The 26,167-nt window shown below is 34.3% G+C and overlaps 3 protein-coding genes and 1 long non-coding RNA gene across 8 annotated transcripts; 2 read left to right on the top strand and 2 right to left on the bottom strand.

Moving 5' to 3' along the window:
- Window positions 1-246: 246 nt before the first annotated feature.
- LOC136340909 (uncharacterized) lies at window positions 247-1,503 on the bottom strand. The gene is made up of 2 exons (XR_010732394.1): window positions 1,194-1,503; window positions 247-734 (listed from the first exon to the last, which is right to left on the bottom strand). It is a non-coding gene; the product is annotated as an uncharacterized lncRNA (long non-coding RNA).
- Window positions 1,415-11,281, top strand: Ctf4 (Chromosome transmission fidelity 4). Of its 4 annotated transcripts, none has more exons than XM_066285331.1 (15): window positions 2,985-3,381; window positions 3,450-3,502; window positions 7,090-7,333; window positions 7,414-7,660; window positions 7,710-7,991; window positions 8,047-8,292; window positions 8,759-9,044; window positions 9,484-9,770; window positions 9,824-9,996; window positions 10,047-10,304; window positions 10,355-10,558; window positions 10,616-10,711; window positions 10,771-10,839; window positions 10,891-11,100; window positions 11,164-11,281. In XM_066285331.1, the coding sequence occupies exons 2-15, from the start codon at window positions 3,486-3,488 to the stop codon at window positions 11,251-11,253; spliced, it is 2,709 nt and encodes a 902-aa protein (XP_066141428.1). In that variant the 5' UTR covers window positions 2,985-3,381; window positions 3,450-3,485; the 3' UTR covers window positions 11,254-11,281. The 4 variants fall into 4 exon arrangements, with proteins under 4 accessions (XP_066141429.1, XP_066141428.1, XP_066141427.1 ...); XM_066285330.1 differs by lacking the exons at window positions 2,985-3,381; window positions 3,450-3,502 and adding exons at window positions 5,560-6,030; window positions 6,089-6,199; XM_066285332.1 differs by lacking the exons at window positions 2,985-3,381; window positions 3,450-3,502 and adding an exon at window positions 1,415-1,545.
- A 349-nt stretch (window positions 11,282-11,630) lies between these two features.
- Window positions 11,631-13,953, top strand: AP-1mu (adaptor protein complex 1, mu subunit). The gene is made up of 2 exons (XM_066285348.1): window positions 11,631-13,396; window positions 13,455-13,953. Exons 1-2 carry the CDS (start codon window positions 12,349-12,351, stop codon window positions 13,673-13,675), a joined length of 1,269 nt encoding a protein of 422 aa, XP_066141445.1. The 5' UTR covers window positions 11,631-12,348; the 3' UTR covers window positions 13,676-13,953.
- Window positions 13,954-14,744: 791 nt separating this feature from the next.
- On the bottom strand, window positions 14,745-24,666 carry LOC136340895 (1-acylglycerol-3-phosphate O-acyltransferase Pnpla3-like). Of its 2 annotated transcripts, XM_066285336.1 has the most exons (11): window positions 24,379-24,666; window positions 21,305-21,487; window positions 19,111-19,349; window positions 18,792-19,052; window positions 17,559-17,734; window positions 17,210-17,401; window positions 16,587-16,744; window positions 16,449-16,527; window positions 15,542-15,725; window positions 15,331-15,481; window positions 14,745-15,268 (listed from the first exon to the last, which is right to left on the bottom strand). In XM_066285336.1, exons 1-11 carry the CDS (start codon window positions 24,536-24,538, stop codon window positions 15,042-15,044), a joined length of 2,010 nt encoding a protein of 669 aa, XP_066141433.1. In that variant the 5' UTR covers window positions 24,539-24,666; the 3' UTR covers window positions 14,745-15,041. The 2 variants fall into 2 exon arrangements, with proteins under 2 accessions (XP_066141433.1, XP_066141434.1); XM_066285337.1 differs by lacking the exon at window positions 17,210-17,401 and having other exon boundaries at window positions 24,379-24,662.
- Between the last annotated feature and the right edge of the window lie 1,501 nt (window positions 24,667-26,167).

Genomic DNA, 26,167 nt, shown 5'->3' with positions numbered 1-26,167 from the left:
ACCTGAAAGAAACTTTTCTACTCGTGCATGGTAATATTATGTTTTAAAATGCCTTCTAAGAATTATTGTTATACAGCCGACAGACAAATGTTGCCTGCTACTTAAAGATGCGACAGATTGTAGTTTTAGTGGACGGGAATTTCCACGACAGCACTTTTATTAAGCCTTATTAACATTTAATGCGATTAAGTGCTGCAAGCAACAGGGTCGGCACTAATATGAGGGCATGTTAAGGATTGAAACCAGTTATTGTAGTTGTTAGAACAACTTATAATATAATATAAAATTCGTAGTATCAATAATAAATACAAATTATTTACTTATCTACATCTTACATATGATATTGGAGAGATTTACTGTCTTATTCGAATCTAAAATTTGTATTATTTGTATAAGTACCTACGTACGATCAGTATGATTTTTAATACAAAAATCCGGGCTTAAAAGGCGCTGTTTTACAATAAAAACAATTATATATACATATTTATTAAGTAACGCCACTGTAGATCATAACTCCAAACCGGAATAATCCAATTTTTCCTTTGTCTTTCTTCGAAAATTTCAACATTTCCTTCACAAACCACGTGTAAGTTTAAAATTTTAAAAGTCCTAAATTAAAATAAATAATTTAATAAATATTCTCAATGTGACAAATCATTCAATCCTCCCTTTCATACGCAGCCAGAGCATTTTAATGATGATTTGTACGATGATTTCCTCTCGGCTTTCGGCATCTGGAAAAGAAAAAGTTGGCATTTTCAATTGCATTTTATAGGATACAAACTGGGTGATCTAACAGCCAAAAATATACTTCCTGACCCTGTGTCATTTGTAATTAATTGTTCAAATTTAATCTTGGTAATTCAGTGGGTTTTATCAAAGTTCGAAGGTTACATCCTCTGTTATGAAATTTTTGACCAAATGTCGTTTAAACGAAGAATAGCATAGGAAATTTCCCTTCAGGTTTTTTTATCTGAGGTGCAATGCAATGAAAAAAAACGCTGAAGTTTCAGATTCAGTTTTTGGCATAAGATTTAATACTAGATGCGCAAGAAAATGAAGGTAACATTACCAGTATGCTAATTTCTTAATGTTTATGTTAGTTTTATATATGCGCTTCAAATTTACCTTTAAAAAATGTTACGTATTTTTTAAAAATTCGCTGTAATAATGATGTTTTTGTTTTACCTTACCACATTAATCAAAATATCTCCTTACACGTGCCATTCACATTTTCAAACCCATAGATACATATAACAGTCTCCGTCTCGTTCCCCGCTTTCACCACTTTAGCTCCATTGGTGCTGTCCACTGGCATGGCCAGGAAGGTGTGTATCTGATTGGCTATCAGGATCACCATTAAAAAGAGCAACAATCTTCGCTTTATCACGTAGATCAAACTCATGTTGGATCAAAGATGTTGATCCTTAGCAAGACGAAAAATTACTAAATTTTTTTAAGACGTGTATGTGTACGCGTATTCAGTGCGATAGCTTTTGCCTCAATGAATGAAGCTGCCTTCCCATTATGTACATAAAAGAGCAGGTTTGTTGGTTCGGCTTTGTAATGAATAGTGGGGGTGTCTTGATTTCACTTTTGACGTAATTTTTTAATCCATCGTTATAGAAAAGAAAGATATAGATAAATCTGCGAGAACATGTGTGAACTCTGGTAATTAATCTGTACTGGCCATCGTACTTCATTCAAATAAGGAGATAGGTCAAAAGTGTCTGGTTCATATCAAAGAAACCCCCCATGCGTGCTTAAGAGGCTCTTGACACTTGCTAATAATGGTTTTTTCCACTATGGATTCGCTCTCTCTATACAGAGTGCTGCAAATTCGTAGAAATGTATGGGAGTCTTCTAACCCATAAAGGACATAGAATCGGTTAAATTAAGAAAAATATGCACAATTAAATACTTGTTTAGAATCTTCATTCAAATTGTTAAAAATTTCAATATTTCCAGAGATATCTGCAAAAAACTGCACGTGTTAAACTTTGTTTATAAATTTAATACGCTACTTCGGCAGTTTTTCAGGTGTTTTTTGTTAACATGAGCCATAGGAATTTCTATGCATCGTATTTTATTGTTTTTTTTCCAAACTGTAGTAAAAAAATTAAATAAGCAGGTATAGTAGGAAATTATTCATGAAGATGGTTTAGATGGACTTTTTCAGCTGATATTAATGAGAAGTGTTTTTTTAAATGGGATCGGGGTAGAACTAAAAAGCTACTGTATGAAATTTCAATTTTTGTAATGGAACATCCTGTATATTGTTTCATTTAATGGGACTTGTGCTGATTTAAAAAATGTAGAGGTAAAAATGTAAATCTACTCATTTTCTTTTACACAAATTATTGGTGTTCCATATGAATTATGCGTGTGAGACGAATTAAGTAACTTAACTTTATATATTTAACCTATTGAAACTCAGCGCTTTGTGCTTTTGAACGCCTTACGCACCACCACCGTAACGGGAGTTCCATTACAAAAGTCTAAATTTTCTATATAAATTCTTTCTATTCATTAAAATAATTTTTTAACACTATTTTTAAATTCGGTGGATAATAATATTGCATAAAATTTAATTATTATATATCCTTAGTAATTGATATTCACCGCAGAACTTGGCAAAAAACCTCAGAAATTTTTAAAACAGCAATATTGGACGGTTTCGCACTATTTTCGAGGATGTTTTGTCTTATTTTGGTGAAATAAAAAATTTAATTATTTAGTTCTAGCAAACACCCTGCATTTTGTAGTATTTTAATGTGCTTAGTTCAATTGAAAAAGTTACCAAACGGTCTATAAAAAGACATGACGAGCAAGATGTATGACGTATTTATTATTCCAAATTAATTACTCTATTTGCTGATATGCTCCAGGAAACCGATAATATAATATTATTTAATTACCGCACATCTGTTAACCATGATGCTCTATAACTGTTCCGCGAATTTCGATGTATTTACTGAATGCAGTTGTACCGCGCGCCTTTTCAACTACTTTTAAATTTATTGTTTATTGTAGCTGATTTGCGCATTATTATATTGAAATCCATATTATTGTTTGTACTCCCTGTCAACATAATTATCAGTACATGTGTACAATAAACAATATATTGCGCCAACGGGTACCATTCTTAAAATAGGAGGCATTTTGCAGACTTTAAAGCTACAAAAATGCTGCTGAAATCTCATATATTTGTTATCCTCGAAATTATTTTAATTTGTGTATGGCAGCTACAGGGTGTGCCACATAATCGACCCAGAAATTTCACTAAACTGGGTTATACATTTGTATATCCCTGTGGCGACAATGAGATTGCGTTGAGGGGGATGTGCAGACGTGTTTTCAACTTTTATGATGAGTAAAATTGTGAGTAAAACTTCATATAGACGATTTCCTTTAAACATATTTTTAATGATTGGCGTTTTTTTTTCTAGTTCACAGAAAGTTTTGCAGAATATTCCAAGTGAATAATGCTGCGTCCATATATGTATGTATCTACTTTTTATAAGTACATAATATATCGAATCCTTTACCTATACGTATTTATTTAATATAAAATTTACTGCCTTATCGGACAAACAGGTTCATTCATACTAATTGAATCTCCATACTTTTTGCAACAAAGTACTTTATTAATGATTGACTTTTAATTAAGAAAACATAGTAGCGTGATATAAACGCGCTAAGATAAAAATTCTGTCTCTTTCAATAAGTGTAAGTATACAGAGGGGACCAAAATTGCTGCATTAATTCGCTAAAATTGGCCTGACATTGTATGACAAATGCACTCATCCTTAGAAATGTTCGATTTTCGCTGGATCATACCAATTTACTACCCAGTAGATCTTAACATGGGGGGAGAAATAAAGTTTTGTTTTATTAAAACAACGCACCACTCTCACAGGTTCGTCATCACGATGGCGAAAATCAATCAACTTGGTTTCGATTTTTTTTCTAATCCACCTTACTTCTCAGATTTAGCCCCTTCAGATTATTTTCTATATCCAAACTTGAAAAAATCGGTTGATAGAAAAAGATTTGCCAATAACGAAGAGGTAGAATCCGAAGTTGATGCCTGTTTTGAAACATTTAAAAATAGGTTCTTTCAATAAAAATTCTTCAAAAAAAGTTGTTAGAGTAACTATGGCTATGGTAAGATGCCATAGAACAGCGCTGGGAAAAATGTGAATCTCAAAGGACTCTGTGTTGAGATATAATGTAATATTTTCAAAATTTTTTGTGCTTTGAATGTTAGATTAAGTACTTTTGAATCTATCCTTGTACCTTGGTTCGATCAAAGTTAACCCTCTTGTATTGTTTGTAGCTATAAGAAATTCGTTGCAATGCTATTTGATTTTGGCAGTAAGATTAAGTCATGATCGTACATCCGGGTGTAAATTGCAGGTTCGTGGGAACAAACATACTGAAATCGACGATTTTTCTACCGTTGTAAAGTGCCATTTTAAGAGCGCTATTTTTTTTAATAACCATTTTCCACTTGGCTACAGTCCGAATACTTAATAGGAAAATTATTCTAAATACCGGGTGTCTCAGTCACGCCCGACTACTTGGAATTTGATGTACGGAGCTAAAACAAAGCGAATGTTCCAGAAACAAAATTGGAATTTAACAACTTTGAATATGTATTGAGTGTTCTCATGGCAATTAAATAAAAGTTTAATTAAGAAAAGTCAATGTTTATTAAACTTTTATTCATAGATCTTAACTAATGAGACATTTGGCTCAAATTTGAGTTGCAGTTATCCTTTATGATTTGAACAGATGAAGAAATTTTAAAAATGGTATTTTTTGGAGTCAGGTATAAAACGTTTAGCATCTGTTAAGGAATTCAAAAATTTCATTAAAGAGAAGAAATAACGTATAAAATTACATTTGCTTACTATAAATTGGCGTCCCTGTATATTCGGATAAAACGTGTGAAAATGATGAAATGAAAAACAGAGATTTGTCCTTTTTGAGCATTTTTATAATAAAAAAATCTTGCAATATCAATATATTTATGCGGTACCTACTTTTGGTCCACTCTGTACTTGGAGTCCTCGTTTTCACCCCAACGAATGAGGTCAGATAAAACTAATCTTAATCAAAATATGTCATTTGTGGATGTGATACTGGATGAATTATTAGTAAATTTTCTGTACGTTAATAAATTACGAATGAAATTTTTCAAAGTGTAACGTTCCAATTTTGATAAACCAGAAGGTTTATAATGCCCGTCGTTGAACTCATTTACTATACGTGGATCTTTACCATTATTACATTTCATGCACAATATGAAATTTGTAGCCACTAAGCATAACATATGCGGAAAAACCAAAAATGTGTTTATTTTTATTATGGTTTAGGGTATATTTAATTCTTTATTTCTGCATTTTAGCACTATCGTGCGCTTTCTGTACAGCGATGTTCTTTATCAAAAATTTGATAGAATTAAATGTGTTTTGTAACGTTTTTAATTTAGTACAGTAGTGTTGTTGTCTTAGGTTTTGAGGCAGGTCCAAAGACTTGTCCTAGGTTTTGAGGCGGAGCGGCTAATTTAGGACTTACGAACATTGTTAATGTCCGAAGTCCTGAAGGCTGCGAATTAAAACCCTGAGTGAGAACCGAAGAGGGAGAATGTTTGCGAAGGCCATATTGTTCGTGTGGATCCATCGGCTATTATTTGATCCAAGTTTCATCCGAGCGAAGCCATATGGGCTTAAAACACAGACAACGGCATAAATACACAAAATAAATCGGAAAAAAATCCGTAGTCTTTATGTTGATGCTGAACTCTAAGAAATGATATTCGACCTTTATTCAATAAAGTAGCGTAGGACATTCATTTAGTTTAGCAATGAAAAAAACCTTTTATGTGAAATTGTTCAGTGCGCTCTGCCACAGGTGCAAATGAGATACACTCGGATGAAGTTTCTGTTCTTGACCATATTTGACAGTTACCAGCATCTGCCAAAATGTGGCGGGATTTCAATTTCGGGAGAAAAAAAATAGGTTGTGTTATTTGTAATTTATTAACTTAATTTTATTCGTGAGTATTTGTATTTTTAGATAGTTATTGCATATAAACTTTTTTTTAAACTTTAACAATGAATATAATTCATGAGCCATTGCGATACGCCCACGAAGATGGCCATACCGATGTTTGTTATTCCTCTGATGGAGAGTAAGTTCTGTCTTTTTCAAATTTTATATTATTTTAATCCTATGAATCCCATTCTCTTCTATATATCGACATAAACTTCTCCAATTGTCTGTAGATAGGAAAAAAGTTACCTTTGGTAAGGTTTGTATGCTTCACAAATAAATTATTTTTTTGGAAAGTTTCTCTCGTTGGCAGGATCATATGTGAGCTCTGGAATGTCTGTGTATTTTAGATTTAAAACAGTTAGGGCTAAGTAATCTAAGTTTACCAACATTTATTTGAGGGAGCTGATTTATTTTCTACAAAACCTTAAGACTACAACCTAAAGTCGATGAATACTACTATCTCTCTTTACATCTCAAGAATCTATAGCACTTGCATAAATTGCTATGGTAAATTCAAATTGCCATGGCAAATTATGTAAGGGACAGGTTGTACAGTATGTTGAACAGGTGCATCTCAGGAAGAAACCATTGAGCACATTCTGTGCAAATATTCAGAATCTAACAGGTGAAAGTTTTATTTTTTGGCAGAGCAGTCATCAAACTAGAAAATCTAAATCGCATAAAGAGGAGTTGAGGTTTCCAAGGAACCTACACCTATTAGGGAAAACTTAGTAAGGTGCAGTGCACCTTATATTGAATAGATCATAATACATGTCAGGTTTAACTGTATAATCAGTTTCTATGAGGTATCATTTTAGTGTAATAATCTAGAACTTGTTTTGAATATTTGTATATTATTGCTTCCACAGAACTGGATCTATTAGTCTTTAAGCAAAAGTTTTAAGGGTTGTGAATTTACTCCATGGTTTGAGTATAATCTTACACTGTAGCCAATATCAGTATTTCTTCTTAATCTTAATGCAGTGCTCTGAAGAAGAGGCAAATAAATTCATTATTTAATTATAGCTACTTCATGACTTGTGGAGCTGATGGCGATGTACGAATATGGTCAGTTGAAGAAGGTGCTGATCCCACACATACCTGTATAGGGGAATTTGCTTTGAGTGTTCGTCATAAAGGTGATCAAATCTATGTGGCTACTGGTAACAATGAAATTCAAATCTTAAGCCACCCTGAAGGTGAAAGAGATCATTTACTTACCCGGGCCACTGATCTGTTCAACCAAATTGCCCTATGCAAAAATAAAAATGTAAGAAAGATTCAAACACATAAACAATTTTAGTTAAGTTTCAAATGAAAATCTCTACTTAAAATCAAATTTTTTTCAAGATTTTAGCTTTAGCTGGAGAAGGCATGGAAGTAACTATAATGGACTTAGATACAAATACGGTTAAAATAAAATTTAAAGATCTAGGAGGGCCGTGTTTGAGCGTAGCACTTTGCCCTAACGCTTCAAAAGTAGCGGCTTCGAGTGGTGATGGATATCTCCGCGTGTGGGACATAGATTCAGAGTCGTTATTAAAAGAAATTTTGTGTTTTCCCAAAGTTAACAGTTTTGCCAACTCTAAGCTTCTTTGTAAGTTTAAACATTTCTCGTCGGTTTCCATCGAATGATTGACTTCTAGGTCGCCTTGATTTTGAACCAAACACTGGTGAAATTTTGGCCTACCCTCATGACAACACCATTAAACTCTTAAACACAACAAGTTGGAAGGAAGAAACTTTATCTTGCGCCAGCGTTAAAGCTAACTATTCAGTTTTAAATTATTCAAATTGTGGAAAATATTTAGCAGCAGCAACACTTGAAGGCGATTTTGTAATTTGGGAAACCTCTAACTTGAAAGTTTATAAAATTTCCAAGCATGAGAGTTCCCTAGCTATATGTGGTCTTATGTGGAACCCTAAAGGTATTTTCACAAATTGCTATTTACAAATCAATGTAGTATAGTATTATTTAATCAGGAAATGGGGAGATTGTGTACACAGATGTTGAGGGTCAGCTAAGCATAATGTCAAATTGCAATCGGTTGCAAAAAATTGATCAAGAGAAAGTGGACAAAAATGGATTTACAGAGCATGAAGTTGATTTTGGAGAGTTTATAGATGAGCCTGAGAAAGATGCTGATGATGCAGTTTCTGTATCAAGCTTACCAAGCAGGGCTGGAAGTTTAGAGCCAGAGTTGCAAAGTATTGGTGAAAGAAGTAAAGGTATTCATTTTTTACATTAAATTCAATGTACTTATAGTCAAAATGAAATTTATAGTTTTTTTAGCTCTTTAAATTGTTATCTAATTCTTAATTTTAATGATGTGCGTCAAGATTATTAATTGTGCAGAGTCAAAAGCCTTGAAAGTTCGTTGCCGGTACTGACCAGCACGAATAAATGGAATTATTATGTATAGAATCACTAGATCCAAATTTAGTCTCTCTTTCTGTACCAGTGTCTTCAATTGCCCAATATTCGCGTTATAACTCTCTTCGTATCGGTGATTTTGTAAAATGTCTTTTGAAAGCATTTATTAATTATTTTGCACATGCAAATAAAAAGTTATACAATATTTTGATAGGATATTCCAAAATTTCTTTACGTTTCTATTTGCCTCATTTTGTTGATTAATTATTTCATTATCATACCTTGATCAATTTACATAACATTTATCTTATATCTTTATAGCCTCATCTCGGGCAAGCAGTCCCAGACCCCACTCTCCAGCAATTCCCTTACAAGCTTCATTTATGCCCTCCTCTACACCTGAACACTTAGATCCTAGATATTTGTGCTGGAACGATGTTGGTATCGTTAAATGTTACGGTAGTAATGCTGATGATGAACTAAGTTCAAAAACGATTGAAGTGGAATTTCATGATTCTGCGTTCCATAATAGCATGATGGTTCAGAATTTCAAGGATTATACCATGGGGTCAATCGGTAGAGGTGCCTTGGCTGTCGCAAATTCCAAGTAAGTGGGTGTTTGTTTTATTTTTGTGTTGTCCTTTGTATTAAAGAGGATGATTTAATAACAATATGAAATATTAAATTTGAAAAAAATGCCTTATCCAAAAGTAATTAGTTTAAGAAATATACAGGGCATTGACACTTAACGTTTTTTTGCCATTATCCTGATAAAATCTAAGTTTGGAACTTAATATTTATACAGTTTTTTTGGACGATTAACAAGATCTGTTGCAATTTTCACGTTGTATCATCCAAACAGTGTTTGTCAAATCCACATTTCTCGACCATATTTATTTTAAAATACATATTTTGTGTCCAACTTATGATAATTTTTTACTCTGTTCTCATACGTAACGATGCATCGTGGACTTCTTCAGAAATCTTTGGATTTTTATTAACTTTAATAGTCGATTTGACATCTAAACGAAATGGTAAAATTTCAGTCAATTACTCGTCCTTCCCTTAACTGCAAACAACAAAGAATGGACTCAGAATCTCCAACACGAAACCATCGTTCTCATAGCGGCTTCAGAGAATTTAGTTTGTTTCGCTTCTTCCAATTACATAATTCGAGTTTGTTCAATATTTGGCACTCAAAGAGGAATTGTATCGGTGCCAGGGCGAGTGGTTTGTATGTCAGCTTTTCAGAAATTATTACTTGTAGCCTATCATGCCGGACCTGCCAGAGAGGGTGATCAATGTATTAACATTAAACTATTTAAATTCGACGGTAAATTTACATGTAACAGGATAATTTATTTCATTTCAAAGTACATGTTTCAGGTATGAATGTAGAGAGTCACGATTTGAGCTCTGCCCTAGGCCCTGAATCTACTTTATACTGGCTGGGTTTCTCAGATATGGGTACTCCGGCCATGCTGGATTCTTTGGGCACACTGAGCTTATTTCCGCCAAAGTGCAATACTTGGATTCCCTTTTGTGATACCGCTGAACTAGTAAGGATTTCGCCATTCGTCGTATAATTCATTGTCATGCCCAATCTTAGAGAAAAAGCCCGGGAGATCATTTCTTTGTAACAGCGGTATTCGAGTCTTACCAGGCGGTGGGTGGGATTTGGTGTAAAGGTACTGTGTATCCAGGTTTTGTACCACGACCTATGGTGTGTGAATTACCCTTACAGCCTCCGTTTGCTGAGTGTAGTACTCAAAAAACGCAATTAGAGATGAGTCTTTTCACCTGGTCCAACTTAAACATTACAAATGTAGAGAGAAATTTCAAAGAAACTGCGCTGAAACTTTTTGCAGTGAGTCCTTTAAAATTTAATAAAGTAAAATTGATAGAGATATGTTTTAGTTGTCGTGTAAAAATGACCTAGATCAACGGGCATTTGAACTAATGCAAATTCTCGGTAACCAACAAGTACTGAATTTGGCCCTTAAATATAGCAGTAAAGTTAATAGAAAGCGTCTATCAGAGAAACTTATCGAACTTGGCGAGCGGTTAAGGCAGCAAAATGATGAGGATGAAGAGTGTTCTCAGAGCGTTTCTGCCACGCCGGTATATTTTCACTTTTAATTTGTTTTGTTAGTGCTTCTTTTTGCATCTCCTTTTTAGAATAGCCAACAACCAGAGCAACCTGTTGTTAAACCGAAACCTGCTAGATTAAGTCTTTCCAAACTCACCCCAAAGATTAGAAAATCCATAAAAGAGGTTGGTACTACATTTTCGAGTTATTTTAAGTTTAAATTTGTCTTCTAATGTAATTCCAGAGTTCTTTTCTGACAGCGAGAACCCCAGAAAACAACGAGAATAGTCGATCTTCAATAATTAATACTCAAGTATAAAGGTACATTTTTTTTTGTATTCGGAATTTATGTCTTTCGTTGTAGGAATCAATATTTAAGGAAGACGAATCTCAATCCAAAGATGTCACGACTTTATTGGAGAGTGAAGATACAAATAAAACTGTTAGCCTTACACCAAATTTAAACCCTTTTTTGAAGAGGCCAAAGAAGGTAAACGCTGCAAATCCATTGAATCTTTCTGAGAAATACGCCGGAGTGAACTACGAGACGCCTGATCCACGGCAGAGTTCGGAAGTAAGGGAGAATATGAATGATGTGTGTCAAATTTGAATGTTTTATATTTTGATAATCGTGCAGGTAGCAGAGAAAAGGAAACTTTCAGATTCAGACTCGGAGAAACCAGCGGAGAAACAAAGAAAATTGGATAAGTTTTTGTTTTCCAAGTAATAATAATTCAACAGGTATTTTTATTTAATCTTTCGCCGCTTTTTTTTTAAGCATGGCCATGATTCCTCTTTCCTATTGCTTCATATATCGTGATTTTTGATGATTCTACATCGAATAATTTGTTCTGTGCTTTTAAAAATTAATATTTAAAAATATTGAGAAAGTATAGGGTGTTCAAGCATTGTTGGTGCACCACTGATTTTCATTTCTTGAGAACGATGTTTACACCAATGCGTCCAATAAAGTTTAAGGTCAGTGAAGGACAAAAAAATATTCTTTATGAACAGCTCCTGGGTATTACCCGATTTTGTGGAGCTGTGGTGCAATAGAAATACGATTGAAGTTTGATTTTAGTTGTAAAATATGAACAGGTTAAATTAGAGTGCAAACGGTACAACTTACGAAAAAATATTCGATTAAACTTTTGATTCATAATTAGATGCACCATTCCGCGATTATCTTCACATTTGTGTTCAGTAAATTTAAACCACGCTTAGATTTAAGCTCGTCTTGTGAGCTTACAGTAAGTGTGAGAAATATTATTGGTATAATTTTGAGGGAAAACCAAGAAGTTAATGTACTAGGCGTTCCAGTGAAAATTAATCGAAATTTGGTCGTCTTGAAAATGGTTTTGATGGATGGACCCAATCGACTTTGGTGATACAATCACCCAAAGGGCAACCTGTTTAGTGATTAAGATGTGTATACTGAATGATTTTTTCTTTTGGCCATAATTGTGCGTGTAAAAGGTGCCTGGTGTCATATCCTCGTAGAAAGTGTCGCTTTCGTCCTCACGGAATATATAATGTGCAGCTCAAAGTCGGTGACTATGGGTCGGAACGTAGTGACGTATTAGTCGCGTTATTCATGTTTTATAATGAGCTGAGTTACGTTTCAATCAGGCTAAAAAATGTGGACAAAATTACTTTACATTTGACGTCATGTTTGCTGTCAATGTCAAAGTCATATTGTCAGTTAACGTGTGTAAAAAGTAGGTTGACGTGTTAATTTGTATTTTTTTCTAAAAAAAAAATCTATTATGAAAATTTCGAAAAAGTAGTGCCTATTTCCCAAAATAAACAGTATTATATCAAAATGTCGTCTTCAGCCATATATATTTTGGACATAAAAGGTAAAGTCCTAATTTCCCGGACTTACAGGGGCGATATTGACTTGAGTGTAATTGAGAAGTTTATGCCCCTTTTGATGGAAAAAGAAGAGGAAGGATTGTTAACTCCCATTTTACAAACTGCAGACTGCACTTTTGCCTATATAAAAACTAACAACTTGTACATTGTAAGCACCACTAAGAAAAATGCAAACATAGCCCTGGTGTTTGTGTTCTTGCACAAAATCGTCCAAGTTATGACTGAATATTTCAAAGAGCTTGAAGAAGAGAGTATTAGAGACAACTTTGTAGTTATCTATGAATTGTTAGATGAGCTCCTTGATTTTGGTTATCCTCAAACAACAGATAGCAAGATTTTGCAAGAATACATTACACAGGAGGGACACAAATTGGAAATTCAGCCACGAATCCCTGTAGCCGTGACTAACGCCGTTTCCTGGAGATCTGAGGGTATTAAATACAGGAAAAATGAGGTTTTCTTGGATGTTATTGAGTCGGTAAATCTGTTGGCCAACGCAAATGGGAATGTTTTGAGAAGTGAAATAGTTGGTGCAATAAAAATGCGGGTGTACCTCTCAGGCATGCCTGAGCTCAGACTTGGCCTTAATGATAAAGTATTGTTTGAGAGCACTGGCCGAGGAAAATCCAAGTCTGTTGAGCTGGAAGATGTGAAGTTTCATCAGTGTGTACGATTGTCTCGCTTTGAGATTGATAGAACTATTTCTTTTATTCCACCTGATGGAGAGTTTGAGCTTATGTCATATCGTCTGAACACTCATGTGAAGCCTTTGATTTGGATTGAGTCAGTTATTGAGAGGCACGCTCATAGCCGTGTGGAATATATGATTAAGGCAAAATCACAATTTAAAAGAAGGTCTACAGCAAATAATGTAGAGATAGTCATACCAGTGCCTCAAGATGCTGATTCTCCTAAATTTAAGACTACTGTTGGGAGTGTTAAGTATGCACCTGAGCAGAATGCAATTACTTGGACTATTAAATCATTCCCTGGAGGTAAACAATAATAATTTCAACATTTGCGATTTGTTATCAAGAATAATTTTATTTTCAGGTAAAGAGTACTTGATGAGGGCGCATTTTGGTTTGCCTAGTGTTGAATGTGAAGACACAGAGGGTAAACCTCCCATTCAAGTAAAGTTTGAAATACCATATTTCACTACATCAGGTATACAAGTACGTTATTTGAAAATCATAGAGAAAAGTGGCTATCAAGCTTTACCATGGGTAAGGTACATAACACAAAATGGTGATTATCAGCTCCGTACCAATTAATTAGTTTTTTTTGCTATGGTTAAGTTAAATTAGTGAGTTGAATCATTTTATTTCACCTAACTTTAATTATTGTTATAAGTATTAATAAGTGATCCAGATATTGTTAAATTATGGATGATTAAATTTACTATAATAACCAACACAAAGAAGTTTTTTTTATAATTCTTTGACGATTAAGAAAGTGCTGCTGAAACTTTCATAACTGATTGAATTGAGCGGGTTAGAACCAAAACGTGTAAAGACCATTTTTTGTAAATATAAGTTGTTTAGTAAAATTAGGTGTTGTGTTTTGTTGGTGCATGTTTATTACTTTTAATACTCAGCGTAAACACATTTGTCCACTCTCACGTCATCGATACGTTTAGAAATGATAAAATTTGTTTTTTTTTCGTAATAACAATATAATAGACGTAGAATACATCGACAAAATACCGATTTTAGTTTAATTTCTTAAAAATTTTAATTATCCTCATTTTCAATTGCGATTTAACACATTTGAACAAAAAAATCACCAACAACAGTGAAAGGCCTATCTGCTAAATGAGATGTCAAATAAAGTTATCTGTTTTCATGTTATAACTAGTTGTGACGTGAAATTCATTTACACGCCGGTTTCAATTAAGAAAAATATTTCTTTATTTATGTGAAATTTGGCAAAAATGTATTTATTAGATTTACACAATATTAATACTTGCGCATTTAAGAATCAAATATTTAATTAATTTTTTCTTCGCTCAATAAATATTTTATTGAGTTTGTTCTATTCTACCTTCTCGTGGTATAAGCATATTTAACAAAAAATTTCATCTGTCCCCTATTCAACAGTTTGTTAATAACCATATAAAGCAACATCGTTACAGAGTTTTGTTGATTTACTTACATAATAAAAATTGATAATTCACCTTCCATTATCAAACGCTTGAGTATTTCGTGACATGTAAGTTTCTTATTTCGAATAAAATAAGTCTTCATTTATATATAAGCAATATCTGCAGTTAATTCGGTTAATAGCATCTAACGCAGAGACTTTGATTACCATTATCGGCGCTACCATCAAAAATGAAAAAAAAAAGTTTCAACAATGTATATTTTTAAATAATTTAACAGTAATCAGCAGATAAATTAGGTAAATCTCTCGAATACTACCATATCTATAACGAGTGAGTTACACGAGTGTATTTTAAATATCCATTAAAACTTACTATTTTACATCAATCACATTATTTAAATACTACCTATCTTACTTCCTGGAATTTCAAGTAACAATCGCCCTCTTTGCTACTTAATACCGTCTTATGTCTTAATCATATCACATTCATTATATTGTTACTGTTGCTAAGGAATGTGGACTGCTCAGGAAGGGTTCTTAAAAGTCAATTTCTTCATATGAAAAAGAGGGCACTGTGCATTTGCTTGCGAGAGCCTCATTGGTGCTTCGTTCTGCTTCAGGTCTCGTATCATTAGATTTAGTAAAGTAAGTAGGTTCGTCCTCTTCAGGTTCTTCTATTTTACAAGACCCCACCCATTCGCTTTCCGGGTCTGAGAAGAGATTTTTGTCGTCGAGAATATCTTCTACTGAGTATTCAGAAATTTCTACAGGAGAGGAAATAAAGTCTTAAATTGTTATATGTCACTAATTAGATTCTGATATTCACCATCATCTAATCGATTATGTGCTAGATCCGCCTCGTTATAGTCGTTCCAATTATCATCAAATTCCAAATTTTTGTTAACATCCCTCTCTTGAGTTGTTTGCAACACTGGAGACTCGTCTTCAGTTACGTCAAATATTTCGGTGACTTTAACCTGCAGAAAAAAATATGTACTAACTTTGCAATTATATATTCAGGAGTTTCACAATGCTACCTTATTATTTTCGTCCAAATAATAGTAAGCCATAACCGCCTCATGATCAGACGTAACATGCAAGATGTGATCAAAAGTATCATCGTCAATGGTGTCAGTCTTATTAATCGTAAAACTGGGTTTACGTTGTAAGATTTGTTTCGCATTGAATTTGTTTTGTGGATGTGGTTCCAACGGCAAATCACTGCAAAATGGGAAAAGTTTTATTGTTTGCACGATAGTAAACTAAGTAACATTTGTTTGAATTTTTAAAATGAAATATATTCAATTCGTGCCAGGTTTACAGAACTCTCGTTAGACCGAAAATGTCGGACTTTTTTTATATTCCTCCCTGATATGTGCAACATTTTTATTCCTGCTCTCATAATAAGTTTATGCAATACCCATATAGCAACTTGTCTATCGGTCAGAAATGAATATGGAGCACACCAGATATTGGAAGGAAAATTAAATTTCGAGATTAATGACGTAATTATGTGACGGACTCTTTAGACGCTCTTGGCGATGTCAGTCAACTAGCAATGACAAAGAAGATGTTGCATTCAAATCGTCAAACTTTTCAAAATCCTCCATTATTCTTTTAGCAGTACAAATATCAGTGGAAGTAGAAAAGAGTCCAATATTCGGCCATTCTAGCGAAATCAAATTTTTACGTTGATCTTAAATTTCGTTTACAACAATTAATTGTTGCTTATTTTAGTAACGAAGTCCGTTCCTTTCTCTCTTTGTCTATCCATATTCTTATCAACTCTAGAGACAAAGGATGAAACGTTCCTATATTTATTTAATGCGAATAACATGAAACAATAAACTTTATCTAGCTAATTAACCTTTGATCAAATTACATCATCGATCCATAAGGAATTACATTTTATCGTAAGAAAAAATAGCGTTCATTGCTTCTTACCTGTTGTCTAAATTCAGTGTGAAGTTCAAGTTCATTTTGTTGTTTTCTATCAATTCATTTTCTGGCTCGTTTGTATTATCTGGAAATAATAACACAACATTGGAGCAAAGATTTTACATGATGCGGTTTTTAACTCACTGCCTCCATACTCAGTTATAGCCAACTGGCAAGTAATTTTAGCGCTAATTTGTTGCCTTTTCCTATTGACTTTGTTGAGAACATTTGAAACTTGATCCAAGAGAACTCTACTCACATCCCATAGAAAATTACCCACGTGGGGCGCTGTGGCCATTACTCTAAGAAAGAAAAGTTTAGTTAGATTTTTAGGTCAAGTTAGGGGTCATCGGGAGCCATAATCATTCGTATGACATAAAGTAAGAAATGACAAAATTCATAATCAGTTTTCGTTAAGATTTTGCTCTACAGTCATCTACCCAGATGACCCCAACACGGAATAGGACGAACTAAATCCTATTGAGGCCATTTACACCAAGCAATTTTTCAGTTTATTTAAAATAAAAGTTTCTTCAACAAAAATTAACATAACGTCCATTTTTGAAGTAAATTTTTTGATGTGGGGATTTTCGTTTATCACGCCTGCCTCTGTCAGAAAACTGCATTTTTGTATGCGGTTTCGGTTGCTGCGAGCGGCATCAATTCTCAAAAAAATTATTTTTCAAAATAGACGCATGAAAATAGTTGATCTAGAAGTAACTTCAACCATGGTACATAAATTGCTGGGCAGAAATGGTGTTAGTCACCTTTCACCATGATTATCATGCGTCATGCTTGGAGGTTGTCCAAAAGATTCATGCGGTGCAACTAAGGCTTGACAAGGTTGATGGTGATACAAATGGCATTCGGGCTCTTGGCCGACGAAGTGAACCAATTCAAACGTAGTTTTGTTACGAAACACTATTCTACGAGTTACTTTTGGAGTCAAAATTTGTAACCTACAAAGATAGTGGATGCGAAAACCTACTTCAAGAATTGTCCAAGAAAACGTTGACCCAACTTAATTATTCTCAAGGAGTTGAAATGAGTGAATTGCTAATAGTATTTTTTTCATACACACCACACTTTTCATTATTATTTAAAGGCAATACTTACTTTGTGAATGTGGCGTACATGATATCTGCTGGTAACGTGTATGGTAAACTTAACACCGACAGAAGTTTCATACCCCTGTGCTTGAATATCCAGTTGAGTACTCCCTTATTTGCCGTTTCTATTACATCTTGAAAGACGTTCAACACTGTGTCGGGTACATTCGAAACCAACGCTTCCTGCAGGAAAAATTAGAGTTGAGAAATGTTTTCGAAAATTTAGTTACTTGATCTTGAATCAATTCAACTAGTTGTCCTTTAAGGCCCAAAATATGAATAAAAACATTTAATGACGTTTGAGGATGTTCAACAAAAAATTAATTTAAAAAATGGGTGTTACAGTAACGGGATCTCGAAACTGTTGGAGTTATTAAATATAGTTGGATGGGGATGTTGTGAAAATGATTAATGTTTAGTATTTTCACCTAAATATTTCATCCACGTTGGTTGGTGTATTAACTTAATCCCCATACTCTTTCTGCAAAAATATTACGATTTCGCTAATTTTGTCTTGTACGATATTTGACAGTTTTGAATATACAGAGTGTCAAAATTCAATTTTCTTTTTTTGTTTTGCCCACAGTTCTGACAGTTTTTGAGGTATTAAGTTACAACTTTGACTTGCGGGTGTTGATTTAGCTTTACTCGCCAAGACGTTACCAGAATCTACATTCGGACCGTGTTTCTTAGTCCGCTATTTTGTAAGCGTGTTTGACTGCTTATAACGGAAAAGTTAAATCATCATTTGTCTCTAATGCTGGAGAATTGCATGCATTTGCCTTGAATAATTTTAGAATAAAAAATTATCACTTAAAACTAAATGGGTAATTTTCCAATAATATGTCTAATTGCTTACTAAATATCTCGAACCGATAAAATAATTATAACATCTGCCCAATTAAAATTGCGTGGGTGATAGACTTCTTTATTAATCACCAACTTAACCGAAGTTCCCGCAATGTTGCAAATTGTTTTGTCTAGTTCTGGATAAAAAGTATTTTGCTCCTTAATTGCATGGTAACAAATCATCATTATCCGGTTATCTCAAAACCTGTCTCAATTGGTACTACGAATAACGTGGACCTTACCCAGTTGAATCTACTTTGTGTCATTTCGATGAATTCTCTTTGTTCGGTTTTCAATATAATTTATGATGACCTGACCGTATTGGCATAATAATTTATTAAGAACGATTACCAATTCGCTCATATATATGCACGACATTTTCTATACTGACCTGTCTGTGTGTCTTGCAATCTTTGCATTGAGGATCGAATACCAAATGTTCATCTACGGAATCCGAAACTACGAAAGTGGACTGTACCGCGAGGCATTTGGTGCAGTTTATGAGATTGTTTCTATGTAAAAACCTAAGGGCGTCATCGAAACCTTGTTTGCACATATTCGCCAAAGTTTCTGGATGTGGAGGGAATAAAATCCGGACCATCCTGTATATGTTGTGTTTTGACAGTTCTATACTGGTATTCGCAATGTTAATCTGGAATATCATGGAATACTGTAGGCTCAGAAAAAGAGTTAAAAAAAAAGAGTCCTACGTGAAATAATTGTGAACTATCATCCCTGGGACATATATCACTTTCCCCGCAAAAGGGACTAACTGTAATGGTATTTTCGTCTAATGTAGGAAGATTGTCACTGTATCCTCCATCCATATAACGAGTTCCTTTAAATTTGGGAGGAAATAAGCCTGAGAAAAAGGGTATAAATGCTGAAGCGAGAAGGGCCTGTATTAATTCCTCTCTGGTGTCAAATTGGGAGACGATGACGTTTTTGCCTGGAAATAAATAATGCTGTTATGTACATAAGTTGTTATACGTATGAAGCGGGAAGTGTGTTAGAAAAAATTCGATAAAAGATTGAGCAAGGACAACAATACGAGACCTCAAAACGAGCCTGACCTCCTTGATTATCTGCAATAGCTTCCAGCAATCTATGTGCGTCATAGGTGGTGCGATAATAATATGGCTCTTTGTTGAAATTTCTAGTTAAATAAATAAATAAAAAATCTGGAATTTAGATTTAGAATCTGATTTTTGAAGAAGTTAACTAATTTGACAAAAGTTTGTGATACGGAATTACGTCATTGTTGCATTGAGACGTTCCATAAGTTGTATTGGACATTTCCTGATTCGCATCAATATATAAGTCTTGGGATCTCAGACTCTGTGTGCACGAAGTTCGTGCGTTTACACCAAACAGAGCAAATAACCCACATTTTATGGGGTAGAAGATTGCCCCTATAAAATGTGGATTTATGAGCTATGGCTATGTCAGAATAATTCGAAACGAATCACACGGTACATCTTCAATAATGGCCTACGTCCAAATTGGTAATTTACAGAGCCAGTATAAGATAACTACTAATATTGGTCTTCGTAAAGCAATTTACGCATCCCAATATGAAATTTTTTATTGACAGTTGTGACCATTTTAGAGTTTTGAGAACTGACCTGAAGGGCGATCCTCATTGGTTACGGTTACCCTTGATATCGTCAAATTTTCAATATACCAGGAGTGTTAGTAACAGTAGTTTTTGTGACTTTTTAACTAGGTAAAATGAAGTACTGGTCAAGATTCATAATTACGATTCCTTTTTTTCACACGGAGGCCCTGTATATCTTCACGTATGGAATAGACCAGATATCTGCCTTGTACAGTATCCATCATTCTCGGGTCTCGACGCTTGTACAAAATGTTAATTTTGTAGGTTTTAAAAGAGGCAGAAACGTTCGTAAGGCATTTTAAGTGCAATTCGCTTCTTTATCTAAAACGTTCCTTTAGATATTTCCGCAAATTTAGAATATATCGAGGGCGCAATCGTCACTTTCACACGTCACAAGTTCCCACCGTTTTGTTATCAAATCAAGAGGTGATGCGCTTTGTGCCTGTGAATGGATATTAAATATGTTATTGTGCAAGCTAATCTTAAACGCACAAGGCGAGAAGCGTGTTGCAAAAGATTTGATTTTGAAATTTTTAACTCAACAATTCTTGTTCCTCTTTTGAATGAGAATTCTATTTTTAAACAGTTTAACGAATCGGACTGAAATTTTTGAAAGCGCTGACCGCTAAAATTTGCCGGAAGAGCGGAAATTGCAAAAGAACAATATCATCAGGAAGTGCCACAATTTGTCTATTATAATCTGTTGTTTGTGTGGCATTAAGAAATGGATAGATGTTTTGGCATGGAAAACTGAAATGGGAAATGGATACGTTCTTTTTCTAATGCTGGTGTAGGAGATCTTGTCAAGATAATAATAATCACTGTCGGCACAATGATAAAAGAGCGCATGAAGGACATTTTGTGCAACTAACTCTTTGTTTACAACGGTTTTCGTCCGAGTTCCGATGTTATTGATGTCTGAAAAACACGACGGACTTTCAAACGGTTTTTTCGTACTTGAAAACGACCCACAATTCGACGAAAATGTCGCCATTTCAATATTTTTGGATCCGGTTCGTTTATGAAAATGAAAATCCTGAAATATCCAAAGAAAACTTAATGGTAAAAATAGATTACGTAGATGCAACTATAATGAAAATTGAACTGTGAATACAAACAACTACTTCAAGCCAGGTCTGTTTTGGTTCGATAAGAAACCTTGAAAAGTGAAGGTGTCGCTAATTAAAGTCATCGCATCACAATTGTATTTTACTGTGAATTTTTTCCCTGGGACAAATCTCAGTGCACGTTCATCTTCAACTCGCTACAACTTTTGCAAAACTCACCATCGCAAACCCTGGTTAATGAAATATGCAGTTTGCCATTGACTCTCACATGTGCATCATCGGGGAGGAATTTTTCTAATCCTTCCAGGAGGAGGCTGTGAATATTAAACGACGGATTGAAAGGGCCTAGGGATTTTTTCCTCGCTTCTGTAACCAATCGGAGAATGTCGCTTGTTGTTTCACCTGGAAATTAAAAAATGCTCTTATGTCATTTGCGCGTGACTGTTGAGGTATATTTATTCAGGTGAGGGTTCAACAACATAATTTTGATTCTATATTGACATTTGATTATTTAACAAAGCCGGGGGTCCCTTGTGAATAACAAACAAAATGCCTATTTTATCTCTATTGTCCTATTTAGCTGCTGCATACTAACGCGATACTATTTATTTGTTTTCGATATCATTTACATATCTTTATTATTTTTTTAATGTAACAAAACAATTCGGGAAAATTGTCAAATTGAATCGTGCCCTTCATTAAATCTCCTACTCACTTATACCATCATTATTAGTTCACGGATAAGTTTCCGATAGTTATTTAGTTATTATTGAATTATTGTGAACTATCAAGTAACAGTTCATTAACTTTGCGGTGATAAAGACGTTATACTTTCGAAAAATATCCCTTGCGAAGATCAAACAAAAATGGGGTTTATTATTAACATAATATAACTTCTGTTTACCATTCCTTGATGATAATGAATGCACAACACAAATAATTACCGCTAAATGTAGTCAATGCACATATGGATAATGTATTTTTGTGTATGGTTGTGGTGGCCTTTTAGATATTTGGGAAATCAATACCTACATGTTAGATCTTGGCTGTGAGTGTTACTCCATATGCGAGCAACAACAATGGATATGTAAATATTACATGTAGCGAGTAACAAACGATATCTTGAAGGCATGTATCAGTATTTATGCGTTCAAATTTGAGTATAATGAGTGGTAGACGTAAAAGCTAATTGGGCAATTACACATAGACATACGCAAGGATACGTCGAGACGGTATGAGATACACGCTAAGGGAGTAAAACGAATTATAATGTCCTCACACTAGGTTGCGTATCTGAAAGACGGAAAGCCTTTGATATAAAGATTGGATTTTTTAGCGCTATCGTGCTCTTTAAAAATCGTTTTTTCGTTTATTTTCCATGAAGATCCTAGTGTAGTATTCACAGATTTTGCCTTCCGCCATCTGCACATTATTCTTAATAACATCTTCCTAGTGCAGTCGACTAATTCGGAGCACATATCAACCTTAGAAGCCTTCCATTAAGACCATTAACCCTGGAAATGCAGCTAATGGCACCTTAAAATCTACCTTTACCAAGATTAATAAGTGCCCTTGTATAAGTACCGCGAAATTACACCGAGTGTCCCAATAGTACACCTCGAAACATGGAGAAGCGCGAGGAAATGGGGAAAACCATTGTCTTGAATCTGTTAAAAATACTGTAGTATTTGCGTACCAGATTAGCATAGTTCTGTGACAACATTGTGTTGTTTCAAAATCGAATTGTTTATTGTTAATCCTATTAGTTATTATTACTTGTTTCAGATTAAATTCAGATTTTCATTTGAGATAACAAGTATATTGTTAATAACTAAAAATTTAACAATATTTTTATTACGTTATACCGAACGTGCGTATAGAGAAAAATACGACATGTTTTGATAGCAGCGAAAGCTATCGTCCTTTTAATTTTTCTTATCCGACATCTGAAATTTGTAACGATTGCTTCTAACCAGTGGAAGGACCAAAAGATCAAACATAAACATTAATCCAGTGAAAATACCGTGTGAAAAAAAATGAATCGTAAGATGTTCATTCATCATGTATTGCATCTTGGTGTGTCGAAAAAGAACTTGGTCCTTTTGTAACATACATTTTGTCTCAGCGTTTACTTGGTTGAACGATGACAAACTTAGATGTGTTTGAAGTCCGTTAATAATGGTATAGAACAGAAGCGTTAAACGAATGTTAAATTAATCATACCAAAATCTCTTTAACACTCTAATAATTTTCACGTTAACGAAGGAAGCCCATAAAAATTTCAAAGTTTGCCATTGAACCTATGCAAATACCGAAACGCTCCATTATTATTAGAGGAGGTGCATTTTCCATTTGCGTGAAGATTAATACAGATAATATCATTAAATTTGAAATTACTTCTGAGACCAAAATTGCCACTATATGCGGAAATATGAAATTATATTGTGTGTCCGAAAAACGCGTTCACCTTACTCATATTCCGAAACAGCGATTTTTTATCGTTTTTTTTCGTTAACGCCCCATAAAACTCTTGAGAAAATTTTATCTAACTTATATATGACGTGATTCTTTCCATGTGTGGATATCAGAGCTCTTTCGCGGTCCTCCTCATAACGGGGCAATGAGGGAAGATTAAGATAGGCCTTGTCAAATCAGCATTTAAGTGAAATTGGTAGCAAACTGCAGTTTTTTTTGTAAAATACTAATTGTAGTTTCCATCAAATGTCAATGCGGTCTTCCGATTTACGTGAACTACGGGACAAACCGTCATGCCATCCACACGTGCTACTTCCTAGTTTGCAATAGGCGTAACTTTATCATATTCCTATTTTCCCTGTCAACTATAGTAAAATTTATTATATAACTTGACTATTTTAATTGCGAAATCTACACCCAAAATAATGCTAGTTCGCCATGTAAATTGCTATGTACGTATATATAAACAATGCATATAAAAGTAATATTGTTCTACCTTTGGCTTACACAACTTTCTAGCTTGGTATATGGAAAGCAAGATAAATGGTTACGGTTACCAACTATAGTTATTACTTAGACGTGATATCGCGATGAACTTATATTCAGATAAGTTTCTAAGTGCTGCTGGAACTTGGGTTTTTTTATTTTTTTAATGTTTAAATACATTCATAAGATAGCTGTAAAAATATTCTAGGTACGAAAAGGACCCCCTGCCTGTTCGTCATTTGGGATCAATGCGGCCATTATGTATAACATTCAATAATTTTAATTTTAAATAAGTTATTATTTGCCATTGTTCATATGTAAAATTAACATACCCAGTGGCAAATCCAGTAACAAACAGCAAGCAGCAATAGCTCCAGCGGACGCTCCTGAGATTTTGTTTAACAATAAATGCGGGGCATATTTCCGGAAACAACAGGCCACCCCAACGTGGTAAATGCCCAAAAACCCGCAACCGGCAAAAGACAGATTCATTTCAAAACTATAAAATATTTAAATTTTTCAAAACGAACAGAAAATACGTAAAACGCTGTAGTGCGGTACGACGTTACACAGCGACTATATAAAGGCGACTACCATCATTCGTTATCATTCGCGAAAAGTACTTTATTTCACAGGCAGTACATTAACCAACACAAATCGTTTGTCTTTTTCTCGCAAACGGTGATAAAAAGATTAAAACTAGACAACGTATAGCGGGATATTCTGGTTATGAATGAAGGGGGGTAAAGCACTACTTGAATATGATTCAAATAGAACGTGAACTGATTATATCAATCTCTGTTCGCTCTTTTGGACTTGATAAAATTAGACAGTGATGCCTATGCACTCGGAAACTAGTGTTGTCATAAATTTACTTTTCTATTAACGTTGCCATATATCCTAATTTGTAGCCAAACTTCCTCCAAAAGTTCGCTTCGTCCTTTTGATGTATTTTCAAATCGAGAATGTACAATGTAAAAACAAATTATGTGTGTTACATTTAAATTTGTAGCGCGTTTTGTCAATTATCCTAGTCATCTTGGTTCCAACTTATTAATGAGCTGTCGACATTAACTGCCGGATAATTTAAATCGAAAAGTCGAAATAACTCGAATTGCGGTTAAATTCGTTGTTTCCATTTAACGGAATACTAACAAGTTTGAGAATTAGTCTGTGTCCCTTCATCTATGGTCAAGAGTTGGATAACCATGATATTTGGCAACACAGCGCTCCGCATTTGTTTCACTGCGGCAAGGTCACCTAAGGAACCGGCGGTAGTACTGTTTTTCAAATTTGATTGGTCGAGAATGGTGCTGTGGTTCTCATTTAAAAGGGCTCGTCCTTCTCGGAAGCAATTTTCAAATTTATCGGTTTATCTTGGGAAATGGTCAAGGTCGTGGGAGCATTTTGCAAGGCCTCTCTCTCGACGAGTGTAGCAAAAATTATTATTTGTTATCTACTCTTTCCTCCACAATTGTGAACCCTATCTGCCATGTTTATACTTGATTGTAACCTTAAGTTTATATAGCGCATAACGCATAACATAATACATAATAGGGAAAGCTGGCTTCATGGGTACACCTATTACCATGCTTACAGAGCGTATAGCATATACGAATACACCACGCATAATAAAGTTCATAATTTTTGGACTTTCCCTACGATTCTTATGCTTCTTGTTACACGTTATACACTATGTAATATACCCTTATGTTACTCCATGAACATAACCACCTCTTAGGTAATATCCCCCACCTGGCTAGATAGTACCAATTATTCCAAATAAGCTTTCTCCTGTAGCATAAGAAAACTTTATATTTTTTTTTATAATAAACTCACTCTTTCCATTGTGAGAACTAGTTTTTAAGTATGTTAAAGTTTTTTTCGTAAGACCTCTAAACACCTCTTTGTCGATAGTCGCGTTGATGTTCACTTCGTTAACGAATTTCTTCATTTTGCAACTTGGTTAACACGTTTTATCACTTAACAGTGAACCAACAGGGACAACTTCGTAAATTGTTCCTGAGTTTGCTGTTCCAAGATACATTAATGTTGAATAAATCCGGCTTAAATTTACAATACAGGGTGTCGCTTAAGTATGTGGTTAAAGTTTCGGGTGAT

This window comes from Euwallacea fornicatus, chromosome 8 (genome assembly GCF_040115645.1).
Source record: "Euwallacea fornicatus isolate EFF26 chromosome 8, ASM4011564v1, whole genome shotgun sequence".
Classification (NCBI taxonomy): domain Eukaryota; kingdom Metazoa; phylum Arthropoda; class Insecta; order Coleoptera; family Curculionidae; genus Euwallacea; species Euwallacea fornicatus.
Note: the sequence above shows the minus strand (reverse complement) of the source record. Positions and strands in the feature narration are given on the sequence as shown.

Bases quoted from the DNA above. Each gene is read 5' to 3' on its own strand.
- Ctf4 (XM_066285330.1), top strand. From the start codon at position 6,123: ATGAATATAATTCATGAGCCATTGCGATACGCCCACGAAGATGGCCAT. The intron at 7,661-7,709 runs GTAAGTTTAAAC...ATTGACTTCTAG, and splicing joins TGCCAACTCTAAGCTTCTTT to GTCGCCTTGATTTTGAACCA. The intron at 9,771-9,823 runs GTAAATTTACAT...TACATGTTTCAG, and splicing joins TAAACTATTTAAATTCGACG to GTATGAATGTAGAGAGTCAC.
- AP-1mu (XM_066285348.1), top strand. From the start codon at position 12,349: ATGTCGTCTTCAGCCATATATATTTTGGACATAAAAGGTAAAGTCCTA. The intron at 13,397-13,454 runs GTAAACAATAAT...TTTTATTTTCAG, and splicing joins TATTAAATCATTCCCTGGAG to GTAAAGAGTACTTGATGAGG.
- LOC136340895 (XM_066285336.1), bottom strand. From the start codon at position 24,538: ATGAATCTGTCTTTTGCCGGTTGCGGGTTTTTGGGCATTTACCACGTT. The intron at 17,402-17,558 runs GTAAGTATTGCC...CTATCTTTGTAG, and splicing joins ATGTACGCCACATTCACAAA to GTTACAAATTTTGACTCCAA. The intron at 15,726-16,448 runs GTAAGAAGCAAT...CCCATTTTGCAG, and splicing joins ACACTGAATTTAGACAACAG to TGATTTGCCGTTGGAACCAC.